The sequence below is a fragment of the Zerene cesonia genome, chromosome 11 (assembly GCF_012273895.1).
Source record: "Zerene cesonia ecotype Mississippi chromosome 11, Zerene_cesonia_1.1, whole genome shotgun sequence".
In the NCBI taxonomy this organism is placed as follows: Eukaryota; Metazoa; Arthropoda; class Insecta; order Lepidoptera; family Pieridae; genus Zerene; species Zerene cesonia.
Window position 1 is genome coordinate 463,140 of NC_052112.1, and position 17,119 is coordinate 480,258.

The following is a 17,119-nucleotide window of genomic DNA, read 5'->3' on the forward strand; positions in this document are numbered from 1 at the left end:
TCCACATATAATAAGGTGCCAATTCAAAAACCAATTAGAGCTTTAAATTTTTAACACTTAATCCAAATTTCGACCGAGTTAAAAACCAATTTCCACATTCGCCGCGTAACAGCAATATATTAAAACAAAAACCATATTCCTTAAATCCCGTAAACGATATCCGTTTGAAGTTTTTGTGAAGCTATTGTGTTTAATATTCGGAAACGTGATAAACGAACGGATGTGTTAACAAAGCCGTGTGATTTGATACTGCATTTTAATATCAGTTCAGCGGTATGCGCTAAGGTCTGTGCGAAGACAGCGGGTTCGAGACATCTCGATGCATATAAAAACAACAATATTGCGATTTAATTCAAAGTCAAACATTTATTCAATGAACTTTATTTCCTTCAGTTTGAATAGACATAAGACATTTAATATTTACTATCGGTTCGGAAAGCAGTTTCTATTTTATATAAAGAAGAGCCGGCTAAACAATGGTTGCTATTTTAAAATGGTATCAATTGAACATTTCTATTTATCCACACATTCCATGGATTTTCATCTTCGATTACTTACATGATTATACCGTTACAGCTGTATATTTCACGTTGTAAAATGCCGCAATAGTTTTTGATGGAATCGCTTATATATACATAGTTCGCTTAATGCCAATAAAGTCGACGAGACGTTTGTAGAGGCGTAAAGTCTGCAATCGATCTTACGCCTCTCCACATGTTCATGGGCGGTGGTGGCGCTTACCATCAGGCGACCCACCAGCTCCATGGCCGACGGTGACATAACACATAATAAAATTAATTAAGTTATTCAAGTTTTAAAACAAAGCTAAGTCTTAAGTATTCAATCTCGTACGTATACAACGATGGAAGAGTTTAAAATCTGTCTAGTAGTTCCAGAGATTATCGCGTTCCAACAAACTTCAGGTTTATATTACTAGTATAGATATAATAGATCGTTACTACGCAAAAGACATATTTTAATAACTATTTTACCTAAATATACCAGGAGTTAGCCAACTTGGGTCGATGTTCTTAGAAATATTTGAATAAATTATAAAATAATGGACACTCTGTCCGCGGTGATTCACGTGTATGTTTGTTTGTAGTCTTTTTAATCTGTGACTTAAATGTCTATGTTATGAAATAACATATGAGCATAATACAGTAACCTGTTAGTACCTAAGTATTTCATCGTTGGAACAAAATGTATTAATAAACTGATTATAATTAAAAAAACAATTTCTAATTCTATTATACATGTCATTCGTTATATCCTAAAATGTTAAAGTATTTGCAAAAAGTGTTATAAATGACTGCGACTCAATATCAAGATAAAACCTATCAACAACGATGTAAAAAAACTATGCACTTAACACCTCACATTTAATATTTGGACAAAACCGGGTGACATCATTAGTTAATCCGATTGAAAACAAGCTATTACCTGTTCACGGAAACGCGACAAAAACTTAAAATATATTAATGCCTATATCAAAGTTAAATAAACTTTATCGTTCTCTAATAGGGCTCATTTTTCTCCAGCTCATTACAAAGTTAGGCTATTCTGGTTTCATTTTACGAGAAGGGTGCGGAAGGGTTGTCCTTTTTTTGAATTGCTTCCCGGAGCTCTCCGTCCTGCTCGCACAGTTGTATTTAGAGAACGGGCGAAAGAGACGTCGGACTGGATTTTTGACAAATGACGTAAGGGCATCCGTTTTTAGTTTGAACGTATAAACACCATAAATTGGTAATCTATGCGTTTTACTGCTTCCTCAACTAACAATAGGCAGAGAAAAAACCTATGTTATTGTAAGATGGTTGTCATAAGAAACTTGATATAACAGGTTCACGAATAATTAAGATTTGACACCTCGGTGCAAGCTAATACCTACTTAAAGCTTAGTACGATAAAATGCCGGAAAATCACTCAAACAATCAAATTAAGACCCTATTTCGTGTTTGAGAACATCGATTATAAAACAAAAACTATAAATTCGACCCGCAGGCTTCAAGACCAAAAAGTTTAAGTCCCGATACCTTAACACTAGCATTATTTCAAATACATTGAATCACTACATAGTATAAAACAAAGTTGCTTTCTCTGTCCCCATGTCCACTATGTTTGCTTAAATCTTTTAAACTACGCAACAGATTCTATGTATAATATCATCTATGATACTACTGCTCATTTAAGGCGTGCGAAGCGGCGGGCAGAAGCTAGTTAATAATATTTTGCATAAAATTTCCGAGTTAAGTAATATTTACAAGCAATAAGAAAAATTTATCCTCCACCACCATCTAGAAAATAAAACCATTTTCCTCTTCTTTAAACGATATGTACTTTTTTCTAACACAAGCCCCTTGCTGGTATATTTCCTTATTTGAACTGGATCCAATAAAACCTATACACAACATAGTTGATTATTAATTTCCAGATTATAAACTTTCATCTGAATAAGGCCACACATTTCTACGATTCATCAATAACTAAAACTACGACTTTACTCATATATATACTACATATATAATACATTCAGAATTGATTAAAACAGATCATTACACAATAAACCTCGTAAACAGGAGATATATATTATGTAATTAATACAACTTTTGATCTGTAAGAACAAAGGCTACTATTAAAACATCTAATTTCGTATTTCGGCATGACAGATCAACCGACGGTTTTAAATAATACTATTCATAAATACTCTTAAATGTTATCAATGAAATAATCGTGGTTTAGTTTCAAATTTCAATACTTCCTACGACCTCTGTCCCACCGAAGTAAAAACTTTGCGAATCGCGCGTCACAGCCTCGTGCGAAGGTTTACATGTCGCAACACACCGTCACTCGTACAATCATACTAATTAGATAACTTGCTTCATCTGTTACCAAACTGCATTGTGTCTCAATATGGCGGATGTAGACGAAATTAAAGTCTTTTAAATGGTCTTGGTTAGGATTTTTTCGTGTTTAAGTCTCTGAGAAATATGGAATTTTCTACCTTTAAAAAATATCAGGAAAAGATTACATAGAATAAGAAAAAACAGAGTATTATAATTGAATTTTACAGTTATACATGAACCTAACCGAGCAATATTTATCAAATTGGTAATACATTTCGATTCCACGCGGGATATTCCCCTGATATGGGTAGGACTTACGCATCAAGCCAACCTTCCTTGTGCAAATCATTGCTCTGCTAACAAACAGTTATTCCGCATTAAAATGTACTCCGAATTCCGTTACACTTGAAATGCATCGAGTTACACTTAGCTTAAAAACTCTCGAATACGACACGGACAAAAAATCTTACGGTAAACCGCTTCCGTGCACCCTCGCACCTTAAAAAGTTAACCCAATTCGAAAAAACCTACCTGCCCATAAAATATGGGTAACTGTTCAACATTTTTTGCGAGAACTGAAGCTTTGCAGATGTTTTAGCGATTCGCAAACACATTGTTTACAATTGATTTTTTTATTGTCACATTTTGTTATTGGTTAAGTGTATTCGCTTATATTGTGCAATATAACGGAGTTCAGCTTGACTCGGTTTTGTTTATAGCTCTGTTCCTGGAATCTTTGATAATTAAAACATTAAATAGTGCGTTGGGATAATTTTGATACAAGTATTTGAATCGGCAAATTTAAGTTCATAATTATTGTTAAAATATATAACAATAATATTAAGCTGAAAGCAAGATTACGAAATTTATTATTGTTGTTTTAGATGGAACGGAGAATATTCCGCTAGTCTATGGTTTCCCTTTAATAATAAACACCTCATCTCTACATAAATTGGTAGAAATGTTCCACTTAAGGTAGCTCTATCATTTATTCAGTACACACATCATACCACAAAGGAAACGACGAAATAATATGAATTTTTGATGCTAAATTTAGAAAAAAAAAATTAGGCACTCAGAATTTTCGGTGATCGATGGATTCCGGTAAATAATTGTCTCTTGAAATGGGCTTTTGTTGAAAAGTGTACGCTATCTAGCCTAGAATCAGCCTTCAGAAGTAATTTGTATTAATAATAAATAAAGTGGGATTCCTAACTCTCAAAGGTCGGCACGGAGCGACCTACGTCTGACTCTAACAGACGCAGAATATAGAATGAGCTGAAAATAATGTTAAGCTCCGCTTTTGGGACGCAAAGAGCGACCTTGAACGTCCGCCATTATTTATTGATAAAAAAACTTTTACTTGTTAAAGATACGTTAGGTCTAAGGGCTTGTTACCTATGCTTTCAACCGACTTTCCCCAAAATGTAGGAGGTTCTCCATTCGACTGTATTGTTATTTAGGTTTTCAGCCGATTACCGCGTTGGTTTTCAAGCGATTTGCGTGATGCTTTTTGTGCTAGATAGGCAGATCATGTCATCTGGTAACATTTAAAAATCTGAAGCCGTACTCCAATTTTATATAAATTGCCATCTTAAACAAAGGATGGATATGCATCCACCATCTTAATTAAAATAATGTATGTTTTTTAATTAGCGTTCTTTCTACTAACTTTTTGAAAGTAGCTTTTCGAGTTTGTTGTTATACTTGTAAAATCTTCGCTAAATACTAATTATGATTATAATTGTAATACTAAATGTAATTTAACAAATGGTTATTATTTTTGGGACATACCTGTGACAATTTATGTAAAAACATACTTTATGCCAAGGAGATATAATTGAATTCCAAATGGTCTGACCGGAATCTAGATTTTAGAATAAAAGCTATTTAGGACTAATTTAATTAAGAATTAGCACTGAAAGCTCTTTGTAGGCCATTTAATTGAAATGGCTGAAAATATAATTTTTAATGATAGCAGAGAAATTAATACAAGTTTCTAGACCAGGGATATAATGAATACTAGAATAAAATAAATAAACAATTAAAAACAGTTCCGTAGTCTCCCTAAAACTCGAGAAAGACTGGGCCGATTTTGGTGTTATTTATGTATTTATTGTTTTTGTTTTGATGCATTTACAATGGTCCAAGGAAGATATTAGAAACAAGAAAAATAATAAAAAATCTGTCCAATATATTCTATTGCGTTACATAAGCAATAATATATATAATTCGCCCAACACAATTTTGCATGAAAAATTTCCATCAGCTAATTGTGTTTGATTTGATTCATTCTTAATTCAAACAAGTGTTACCGGAAGTGCGGATATGACGTCAGCGGTAGTGTCATAAAGAACACAATAGACAGTCTATTGTTTATGGTTGGACTTATAAAAATTCATGATATTTTAACAAATTATATTAAGATTATGAATTTATAAGTAGATAGATATACGATATTAATAAAGTGTTGGATTAAATATTAATAGTTATTATTTTATTAATACAGATGTTTGTAAATCTTACACATAAGATGATTATAAGCATTGGGCAAGTAAACTCGGCCAGCGATAATTTCCGGTACATAACGCAATATCCGGTACGATCCACGCAGCCTACATCTGTGATGTATTTCATTCTGTTAAATAATCTGGATAAGGCTTACTACTAAATATTAAAATACATTCAAATTTCTGGTAACGCGTTTAAAAAGAAATAATCCGCGCTATATCACATTTATGACAGATGGCAACACAGCCTCCAACGGGGCAGAGAGAGACATAGTAAAAAGAAATATTTCTAAATACACACACATATTTACCGGATACAAATACCGGCGTGCCGGCGCACGCGCAGCAAAACAAACAAACAAACAACATTGTCAATACTTCCTGTGTTGTCGCATTGCTATCGTCAGATGACACTATCCGAGATGTTATCACTAGTCGGATGAATCTCTGTAATTCAAAATATAACTGCAATACTTTTTTTTTCTTCTCTAATTAATAGCTTCATCCAATAAAGGGACTCCGAAAATATCTATTACACGTTTAAAACATCAAAACACGCAAATAAAAAAAATCCCGCCAAAACTAATGTCAAATGCAACGACAGATTAAAAAAGTACCACTATCAATTGTACACCGCGGTTGTACATTTTTTTACGTTAGCTTAATCGTTGCGTTACGCAATAATTGACGCGCGCAAAGAGGAAAATACAAAAAGCTTAAAATAATATTCATTCACCGCAACGATTTTAATAGTCATTACCGCAAATGAGGTCATAATATGTTTTGTAAACGCGGCTTAACAACTTCTTTTTTTAATGTCAGGCCCCAACAGGTCTGGCCAAATAAGTCGGTATTTTCTATCTCATAGGAATTTCTTAATACAGTCATGTATAAATTACAGAATTTTAGCCGTAGCTGTGGCCAATTCGGTTTTTTTATTGACAAAATTTTCTTGTATCTAAAAACTGAATTGTCTATGACAAAGATACTCCTTAATGTACATTATAAGATTTCTGGAATACTTTTTTGATATGCCTTAACAATGAAAGCGAATAAACAAAAAAAATGTACAGAAACTGGGTTTTTATCTTTACGTCTTAAAGCATGACTTATTCCCGTCTTGGAAAGTGATGACGCTAAATGACCTATTTTTAATAAGTCTGCCAATTTCCACAATGGAATTAGTACTGCTTTAAGACGCCATGGTAGCCCGCTTGTGATTTGACATGTAGTTTTGTAGGTTGTGTAAAGTTAGTCGCCGATAAGTTACATAAACACCGATTTTCGAGACAGAGGCGTTTTGTTCGAAACCGCCTACTCGTTGACTAACTTCCGCTTTTACATTCCGTGTTGTGTCTCGCTTGTCCTCCGTGACCTCAATTAGGTAACACTAACAAGAAACGACACATTAAATACTCGGGTTTTATTAACTTGGGTTGCCGTATTTTTTTAAATTTTTCTCCCCTGAATTGTGCAGTTACTTGTTGTGTTTTTACCCTCGAATAGGGTGGTATTTAAAACCATAACAAAGGAAACCGTTCTATACGTACACACGTATTACTATTGTGAATAAAGTTCCCAATTATTCATATTGTTAGTTTAAACGCATCCTATCAATTTCTTAGAAATCAAACGTTTGCCCTAGTGCCATCACTATTTTCCTGTTGCAAAACTCAGTACAAAATCATAGATTATTCAAAACTGTACAATATTTTTCGTTATACTATTTGACAAAATGATTAATTGGTGGATAACAGCCATAGCAACAAAGTAGGTTACACTAAAAATAGACATCGCAACTATTTGTTATAGAATACTGAAAATTTCCACACTACGTGGGATGGTTGCTCGCAGCTACAGGGGAGGGGGAACCGGGTCAAGGGGACCGATGCACCGTTCGCGCGAAATCTCACTTTCAAAGTGCAACATGGCGGCGTGACAGCGCGCCAATGCGATCTGGCTGACGATTTTCCGGTTTTTTTTTTTATTTTTATTTTTAACGTAACAGTTGTAACAATATTTACAACGTAACACGTTACGCTCTAAGATTACTTCCGAATTATTGTAAATAAGTAAATATAGATAATCGTTAATTAGGGCACGGATTGGAATCGGTTAACGTATGTTGCAACGATTACACGTGTATAGAATTTAACAACAAACAAATATATCTAAGGCGACTATATCCTTGTCCTTATTTCTTGTTTCCTACGAGTAAAGTGCGTAATCGTGATAGCGTATCTCTTGGTAGCTTATCAAGCTAATGCAATACAATTGTGATAAACAAAGATTTGGTTGTGTACAATTAAGCACTTGTCGACAACATCTATGATAATGTTATTTCGTAAAATTATTATCGAACGTTCCAATTTCAAACGCATTCGAAATTATTTTTACTATCTGTCTTGATTTTGAAAACCTTTTGGGCTTTATGTCATCTTGACAGTTGTTTTGGCGCACAAAACTGTCGTGACCCATTTTTTACGACGCAGACAAACCGAGTGGCCGGTTAAATTGGACAGTAAAAAATAGGCGTAAATACATGAAGGTTCGACCATGGCTAGCATTAGCGCCTGGCCGAGGCTGCACGTACACTATTGCATCAAGGTTGAAAAACAAACCGCTACCTACAAAATACAACTTTTAGAATGACTAATGTTTCATTGATTGCAAAATATGAGGATGAGTTATGTATAATGAAAGAGAACAAGAAAACATTCAAACAAAAAATCAAAGAGGTTATGTGGCGTAGATAGCTGGCGTGTTTCCCTAGTGGTAAAATTTTATAATTGTAAACGACATTTCTACGTAATATTTATGTTACACCTACAATATGTATTTAATTTACACACGGAAGAAATACTTATACGTAAACAATGTCTGCACAATCGAATAGTACTAATACGATACGCCTTTATACATGCAACGTTAGAAGTATATAATTGCAATTGAAAGGGAAAAGTATAAAATATACAGCATTGTTTACCCGGACGCGGCGCGGTAAGCGAGACGCATCGCGCCCTTCGCTCGCTGACCTAGTTAGACGCGCGATAGCCCGGTAACGGATCTATTTCAATGCGCTTCCACGTTCCAAAACATCTGACCTGACTGAATTTTTGAAATTGGAACACATAGTTCTCATATAAATGCAAATATTCATCGCTTTTGCGACACACAGATTAAAAAAGCGCTGTATGAAAACATTTTGACAGTTAGCGGCCAGCGCCTCAATAAATTTTTACATTACAAAAATAAATTGGCATGAAGTAACAGTACTCGAACAATTCTCCAAATAGATGCAATAGTATTTTGTAATCATTTTGATACGCGCTTCGTGTGTACACGCGAAATGAACGGACAAACAAACTTTTGACTGCGGCCTTTCCACGGATGACTCAGCCTTGCGTAATACTCCATAACGCTTTTGCATAAACAAGCACCGCGGCACATTTAAATTCGATGCAATTTGTTTTTAAACCTACATGCACGATACGTCATGGGGATTTTGATAATCTGTGGTTATTTGGACGTGCGCTGTCAATAGAGAGTTTGAAATCACGCAAACACGAAGTGCTGTGATGCAGCGGAAATCTATTGAATATCTAACATGATTCGCAGCGAGTGCAGCGCGCAGTCGGTTATTAAAGTGTGCAAGATAAACGTGTTATCAACGTAATCGCAACAGTTTCCATTTCGCGGCGCGCCGCTGCCACTTTCTTTCGCTTCCCGCGCGGGGAAAGTGCCCGCGCTTTTCCGACGCCATCTTTGATGCACATTGCATTTATACAGATAAAATATAACGTTCAGATCAAGAGCTAAATATGTTGTTTTAAACGAAGCATATTTTCTTTATAAATAATTAAGGAAACATATCTTTATTTCTATTGGCCAACAGCAATAACCATTTCCTAAATGTAGCCTCTGAATAATTAAAGCAAATGTTGCCATTTTATTTATTCTTTATTTCTTTTTTGTCTGGAAAGGTTATACGAGTCATTGCGATTATTTTGAGCGGGAAAAATTCCGACGTATTTCCACAAATTAGCTTTTTATATAAAACTCGACGTTGCAATATAAACATTTGACGATTGTCTCAGACCGTATGATGGTATTCGTCTGAATTTATTTTGAATATTAAAATGTAAAATAACGTATTTAGATATTAGTATAGACTTCTAAGATATCTATCTCTTGTCACTAGGCACCCTATCCTCTACTATAACTCTTCGTATGTTTACATCTTTACTTAATTTTACCGCGTGTTTTAAATTGATTAAATTTGTAGAATCATTATAAGTTATCCTATAAACATAGCTGATTTGATTAAATTCCATATAAAAGAATCTAAGTGTCGACAATAACAGCAATAAATTGTTATAATTATATGCGATATATCGTATTGTCTTACATATTTGATATGAATACCTATGTAATTGTTTCAACGCCAATTTAATATGAACTCTGTGTCCTACTATTGTATATTAAATCAGAGGTCTCTCGCCTGGGTATTCGCTTGTTATAATTGCCCAATAACCAGTGTACAATGATCTTAAAACAGATATTAAAGGTACGCGGTGAGGGGTCTATCGTTTGGTCATTCGCGGTTTGAAATAGCTAAGACTTCCCGGATGTTCGACTGACGTCAAGAATCTCGCAAGATTTCCCGAAACGGATTATTGCAAATCGATCTTATCGTGCCGCGTTAAAGTCGAAATTCGCTTGTCTCTCATCGCCGACTACGATTTCCTTTGCACGCTAATTCCTTTAATGATTCTGACGAACAGTCAAAAGTGTATAAGATTTTATTTAATATTATATTCACTCGTCGAAAATAAATTTGACGATTTATATTAGCTAGAAATCTGCAAGAGATTTTACTGTCTAATATCCCTGTTGTGATATTAGAATAAAAAAATGGCTAATTATTATCACAAAACAAACATGAAACGCACGCAGGAATTTAAAAATAATATAGTATTTTAATTATAAATGTACGTTTAACAGTACTACAGCTACAAATGACAATATCTTAAAAATCAATGAAAATAAAGTAGTCATTTCTCATAAACGAGGAAGTAAGCCAAAAGACAACCGATTTACGTCATGGCTGCGTCGAAAATATGGTCTAGTAACGAACCGTACGAAACACGGCCATTGTCATGTTATACAGAAATGCAAACATAAAAATCTATTTATAATTTATCCTCAATTAAAAAATTCAATGACATTTCGTTCGTCTATAAAACTATACTTACGAAAGCAAATGTGCAAATTAAAATAAAGTATGTAATATAAAAATATAAATAATAAGTATAAAAACACATTCTTAAGTGTTTTTTTCAATCCTACTAATATTGTAAACGCGAAAATTTGTGAGTATGTGTATGTTTGTTACCCTTTCATGCAAAAACTTCTAAACCGGTTGCAATGAAATTTGGTACGTTGATAGCTGAACAACTGGATTAATAGTTTAATACATAGGCATTTTTTTATACCGATATTCTAACGGGATACGGACTTACACGGGTGAGGCCCCGGGGGGCGCAGCTAGTTGTATAAAGATCTGAAAGCTTTATACGAATGATACAAAAGAGGTTTTAATAAATTTAAAATCATCATTGTTATAGGGTTTAGATAAAAGGCACGTGATTAAATTATATCATAGACATTTTAGACCGCAGCTAACACAAAAGCTTAAGGAAAACTCGCACCAAGTAGGTACGTCGTTAGAATAAAATATAAATAAACATGATCCGTAATTATTTATGGAATTATGGGAAGTTACACGTTAAAGTTATAGGTTTAAATATATATTGAATGTGGGAAAATATTCAATTAGATAATGTTTTTATTGACCAATATCTCTTAACAATACTTTTTCTTTTTATTAACGCATACAGTGTTCATAACAAATAAATATAATATATGGAAAATTTCTCGAAAAATGGCTTTATCTGCCGGTTTTCGCAAACAATAAAACGAACGGATAATTGCTAATATTTTGTCCACAGACTACGATATACGTCAAACGATTAGTCACATCTGATAAACACTCTTGTTTGGCCGCAGACAGACTAAATCCGACATATTTTACACTTCATTATTTTATAAATATATTCTCTTCACGATGACAATCCTTGTTGAAAAATATTTTAATCCGTTTTTATTTTAAGAAGCGGATGTTCTTATAACCGCCTCATGTAACGCAACCACCGAGTGTTGACAACCTAATAGACGCCCCGGCTTCTCCCGTGGTACATCCCTATGTCCCTTAGTGATGTTGCCGCTTTCTAATGGTGTAAGAATATTGGAAATCAATCTCGCGATTTTTGTGTGGAACCATTACAAACATACAAAAATATAAAAGTTGCGTCCTTATGATATTAGTGCAGATTATGGATTTTAAATCAATACGCGATTGACAGTTCATCAGTCAGTCTATCCGCATGATATACGTTTAAGAATTTAGAAACGAAACACATCACGCGTTGTAATAACCGACACGGTGTAAGCACGTCATGTCGCCCCGTCGTAAACGCGTCAAAACCCGAACCCAAGTCTGCAAAAGGAACAAAGATTAACACTGAACTTCCATAAAAAATACAGACGCGCCACAAAGGAGAGAGCTCCGCCAACTCACAGTAACGCGAGCGTTGCACTCTTAGCTAAAGCAACAATATCTGAGATAATAGTAACTACCAACCACCAACCACCCCCGTGCATTCACCCGAGGGGGGGACTTATGCAACATTTCGCTGGAAAGTAAAAGCGGTTTTGGGCGGCACGGGGCGGTATTAACCGGTTCCAACCGGTGTTGTATGCATGACGATGCACAAAATTTGATATTAAATTCTGAGTTAAATAAGCTTAGCTTTCGTGTGTTGTCCCGTAACTAGTTTTGGCCAAATTATATAGTAAATTAGCGTTAGTTGTCACGTTTATAATGAACGTTGATGTGCTTGGCTTTATCCAGGTTGTTAAAGGGTTAATGTGCAATTAGATTTGTTACTTAACTCTAATTATTTCACATTTGATGGCCGCGGTTTTGATGACATTGAATACAACGCAAAATAAGTAACTTATAAATGCTTTCAGCCATTGAATAAGAAGCCAGTAATATTGTGTCATGTCATTTTGAAAACAATCTAATTGTGTGCGCAGGAAAAAGAAACAAATATCTTATAAATACTAAAAATCTCGTGTTAAACAATATTAAAATTTACGTAGTAACTATTAAGTAGTCTGTAGTTAAATCTCGTATTGTTTTTCTCAAATGAATAAAATGTAGAAAGGCGGTAATTTTAAAAATACACTGCATCACTTGAAGACTATTATCGTGAGTAATCTGGGGGGTGTTAGTGCCGGAAAGGGGAGGGGGAGGGTTGAATAATTCAGAGCCGAAGACGTTGCAATCGTAGGTCAGTGCTCTGCTGTTATTGGCATTTTCCATAAACCACTATTTAAATATCACTGCGTTTTTTTGTACTCTCAATGGTAGGTTTCTAAATCTACCAAATATTTATCGATATATTGTGCAGTTTTTGTTGTATAGTTTGAAAAAACTATTGTAACGAGTCTTATTTATTACTAGCGGTCCGCCCCGGCTTCGTTGCACATGTTACCAATAAATGGTCTATCTAACACTGAAAGATTTTTTCAAATCGGACCAGTAGTTCCTGAGATTAGTGCAAACAAACCAACTCTTCAACTTTATAATATTTGTATAGATAAGCATCTACTATTACCAATGTTTATTGAATCAAACCGGAATAGTTATATTAATTGAATGGAACTGTTAAAAAATGGATGTAATGACAAATTACAATCTGGAATATGAGAACAAATTTGAAGATTCAAGAGTATATCAATAATTACTAGTACGAACCCAAAATGTTGAAGTGATAGAATTATATTGTACTAGCAGCGCCCCGCGGTTTCACCCGCGTAAGTCCTTATCCCGTTGGAATATCGGGATGAAAAGTTGACTTTATGTTATTCCAGTTAGCCAGCTGTCTACGAACCAAATTGCATTGCAATCGGTTTAGTTGTTTTTGCGTCAAAGAGTAACAAACACACACACATCCTTACAAACTTTCGCATTAATAATATTAGTAGGATAGGATTCATACAGATATTTAAAATCACGGATTTCCCGCATAGTTAGTGTTTCCTGCATATAACAGTATAGATTTGATTAATTAAAATTCAATGCATACTTCATTCTTAAATTAATCTGTTTGTTTGAACGCGCTAACCGCGGGAACCACTGAACCCTTTTCACCAATTCTAAACCGTTGTATATGTATAGCTATATATAATACCCTCCGTTCTATAGTCTATATATGTACCACGGACGATATCGGGGCGGAATGCTAAGCTAGTTGAGTATTTTTAAAAACATTCATGAGTCATGACAGTAACTGTCACCTCGACCACCATAAAACCTAGCAAAACAAAAGCCCTGTTCACACGGTAGCAGAAAGCTGTCTCGTGCAACCCATGCACACGTTCCCTTTCTGTCTAGACGCTTCGACCATCGAAAGGGATAGTCTGACATGCGCAGAAGTACCCAGCCTACAGGTGGGTGGTCCCCCCGCCAAGGTCGGCGCACGGAAACGTCTGCTTCTTGCGATACATTATATATTATCGATCTAATCTCCAAATTGTAATACGTCCTTGGTGTAACCTTTGCGAATTCTGTACATTATGTACTGTTAGCTTCGGCCCGGATTCGCTTGGCTTTACCCGCTCGGAATTTAAGAGCTCGGAAGGAAAATAAATGTCTGTTAGCCCCCCCCAAATTACATTTTGTGTTTCCATCTTCTGTTATATTTTTATTAGTTTAAGTAAGTAACATTATAAAACAAACCCCTAGCATGTTTACTAAAATATGAAAAACAAATATTACTCGTGCTTCTACATTATTCAAACATAAACCCAGCTAGGGGCTTAATTTTAGGCTATAGTCAATAAACATACGATTTTATGTATAGATTTATTATCCAATCCATCCCCACTTTAATCTTTATCCAATGAATATTTATATCAAACTGTCTAGACTGTCCCTTGTCTAAATTTGTCATATTTTTCCTCATAAAAGTTAAAAATATCAGTAATATTTAAAAACTTACATTATAATATTATAAAATGTCAAACAAACCTTAATGCTGTAAGCAAATAAGCTAATATTCAAATGTTAAATTATGGAGTAGGTCTCTTGTTATATTTAGGTTTTATATTTACAACTTTCCTTAAGGATAACTTAAGAAATTTTCCATCCAAACGCTTAAATTAAATAGATTAACACAGTACACATTATTTTTATTTGTCTAATCGATTAGATACTAAATTCTTAATCTATCACATCAATATAATATATATTGTGCAAGGACAAAATGTCTTTTATCATAGAAATTATACAACATTTTAGCCACTATTTACCCAATGTTTCAATATATCTTATCTAATAATTTAATTGAAAATAATTGCGAATACATTGCTAAATTCACTGGCTATCTATTACGAAACGAGTCAATGTATTTCTTATCGGACAAACGCTGTATCTCAGAGAAGTCATGTCTCTATGCGGATATCAAACACTTGTATTCTATATAATAGCTGGCTATTGCCCGCAGCTTCACTCGAATAGTCAAATAAAATTTTCATAGTACAAACTTTCATCCTTATTTTATCAAAATTTTTCCTTGCGGATGCAAACGTCATATTGCTATCTGCACGGCAAATTTCAGCCTCAACGGACCAGTAGCTTGAGCTATGCGTTGATAGATAAGTTAGTCAGTCATCTTTTTGATTTAAATTTTTATTTAAGAAGTTCTATTTATTACTTATTGCCTCATTGCTGCACAAATTACGTTGTGATGGTACATTGCTACGAGTACCACTCGACGTTAAAAGCCATTTTACCAATTCTTATAGGTTATCCGAAATGACTCGTCAGTTTTCCACAGCCAATTTTAGTATAGATTATAATGTCAATGGATCCATTGATTTAATGATACGCATAAAATATAAGAAGTGTGAAGTTGGCAGCGAGCAAGGACACTGTTAATAATTTCTAGAATTACAAATTAATTTTTTTATTATTATCTAATCTTTAATGTTTTCATACCAAATTGACAAATCATCTCCGCACTTTTTGGGAATGGGCAGAACATATTAGCAAATTATGATAATTTTAGACGGAATTTCGTGATAAAGATCCTATTTTCGTTACAGTGGATGGGGAGCCAACTGGTCTGCCTCTGGGAGCGAGAGGGTCACTGGGGAGGGCACTCCTCCACGGACTCCTAGCGCCTGCCTCTACAACCAGGCATCACCTCTATACTGCGCCAAATACTGGTAAGTTCTTTACAACCAGCCTATCATACTACCAACATGTGAAAACTATTTCAGAAATATTTAAATGAAAACATCCTACTAATATTATAAATGCGAAAGTTTGTAAGGATGTGTGTGTGTGTTTGTTGCTCTTTCACGCAATTAACTACTGAACCGATTGCAATGAAATTTGGTACGTAGACAGCTGGACAACTGGAATAACACATGGGCAACTTTTTATCCCGATATTCCTACGGGATACGGACTTACGCGGGTGAAACCGCGGCGCAGCTAGTTTGTTAATAATTTTATAACCTCTTACAATTGCGTAGATAGATTAAAACAGCTCATTTATATATTTAAGAACGACTCTAATACACTTAAACAAACTTCGTGTGGAAAAAAACACCTGAATATGTTATATACGCAACATTCATTAGATGCAAGGCTAGTCAGTTATTGTTTTACCTTCAAATACTTGTTAGCACTAGTAGCTGTTCCTGGCTCCGCTTGGGTTAATCAGGAATAAAAACAAAATAAAAAATAACCTATGAATTGTTACTAGCCACGTTATCAGCTCTTTAAAAAATAAATATGAAATTGCCCATATATCACAAATAAAAATTGACCTCAAGCTGTTTGACATAAAATAAAATGTAGCTTAATTGCTGGAACCAATGCCAAAAGCCGGGCGAATTGAGCGCCTCCTTTTTTGAAGTCGGTTAAAAGCAATATACATTTAAGTAATATTCTCATAACAATTTCAAGATCCCTCCAGAAAGGAAATAACCTCAGTACCTTCATATCTATATAATGTCTATACATCAGATAACCTCGTAATTTCCTCTCCCAGACATTTCTGATCTCGCATTGTCTATTTATTATTAACTTTCCACTAGACATGTACGATGTTATTTATATAATAGGCTTTCGATTGAAAATATTATTGGTCGCTTTTATCATATGACATGAATCTTATAAATCTGTTTTTTATACTGGTATACACACATTATTGCTTGATGACTATCTTATTTGAAATAGGTCTCACATCCACAACCTAATTTCACAAAGAAGCACTAATTCTAACACTAAAACCAACCCAACCGAACCGCCACGCGTTCCACAATACAAAAAAACCCAGCCATAATTACCGGCACAACCTACAAACCTATAAATACCCGCAAATGCTTAGCTCCCAACTACGCACGTGACCCAAATCTGGAACATTAGCTCGGCGCGTCACAACAAGCCGGTAAGCCATGAAAAATTCATAAAGAACGAATAGGAAGTTCGCGGCAATCGATACCCTCAGCTGATCTACCCAATGTCACGACCGCCCCCCTTCCACCCCCCTCCCCCTACCCCACGCACACAGCCCTGCGTGGTAGTGTGTAGCGTCTACGCGACGTCTGCCGCCAGCCCTGC

The 17,119-nt window shown here is 34.8% G+C and overlaps 1 protein-coding gene across 3 annotated transcripts in view; it reads left to right on the forward strand.

Moving 5' to 3' along the window:
* Positions 1 to 17,119, forward strand: part of LOC119830577 (ecdysone-induced protein 74EF) — a 166,545-nt gene that overhangs the window by 120,493 nt on the left and 28,933 nt on the right. For all 3 annotated transcript variants that reach the window (XM_038353643.1, XM_038353644.1, XM_038353645.1), the window contains exon 8: positions 15,593 to 15,715. In XM_038353643.1, coding sequence (XP_038209571.1) covers positions 15,593 to 15,715 — 123 coding nt within the window. The remainder of the gene's footprint in view (positions 1 to 15,592; positions 15,716 to 17,119) is intronic.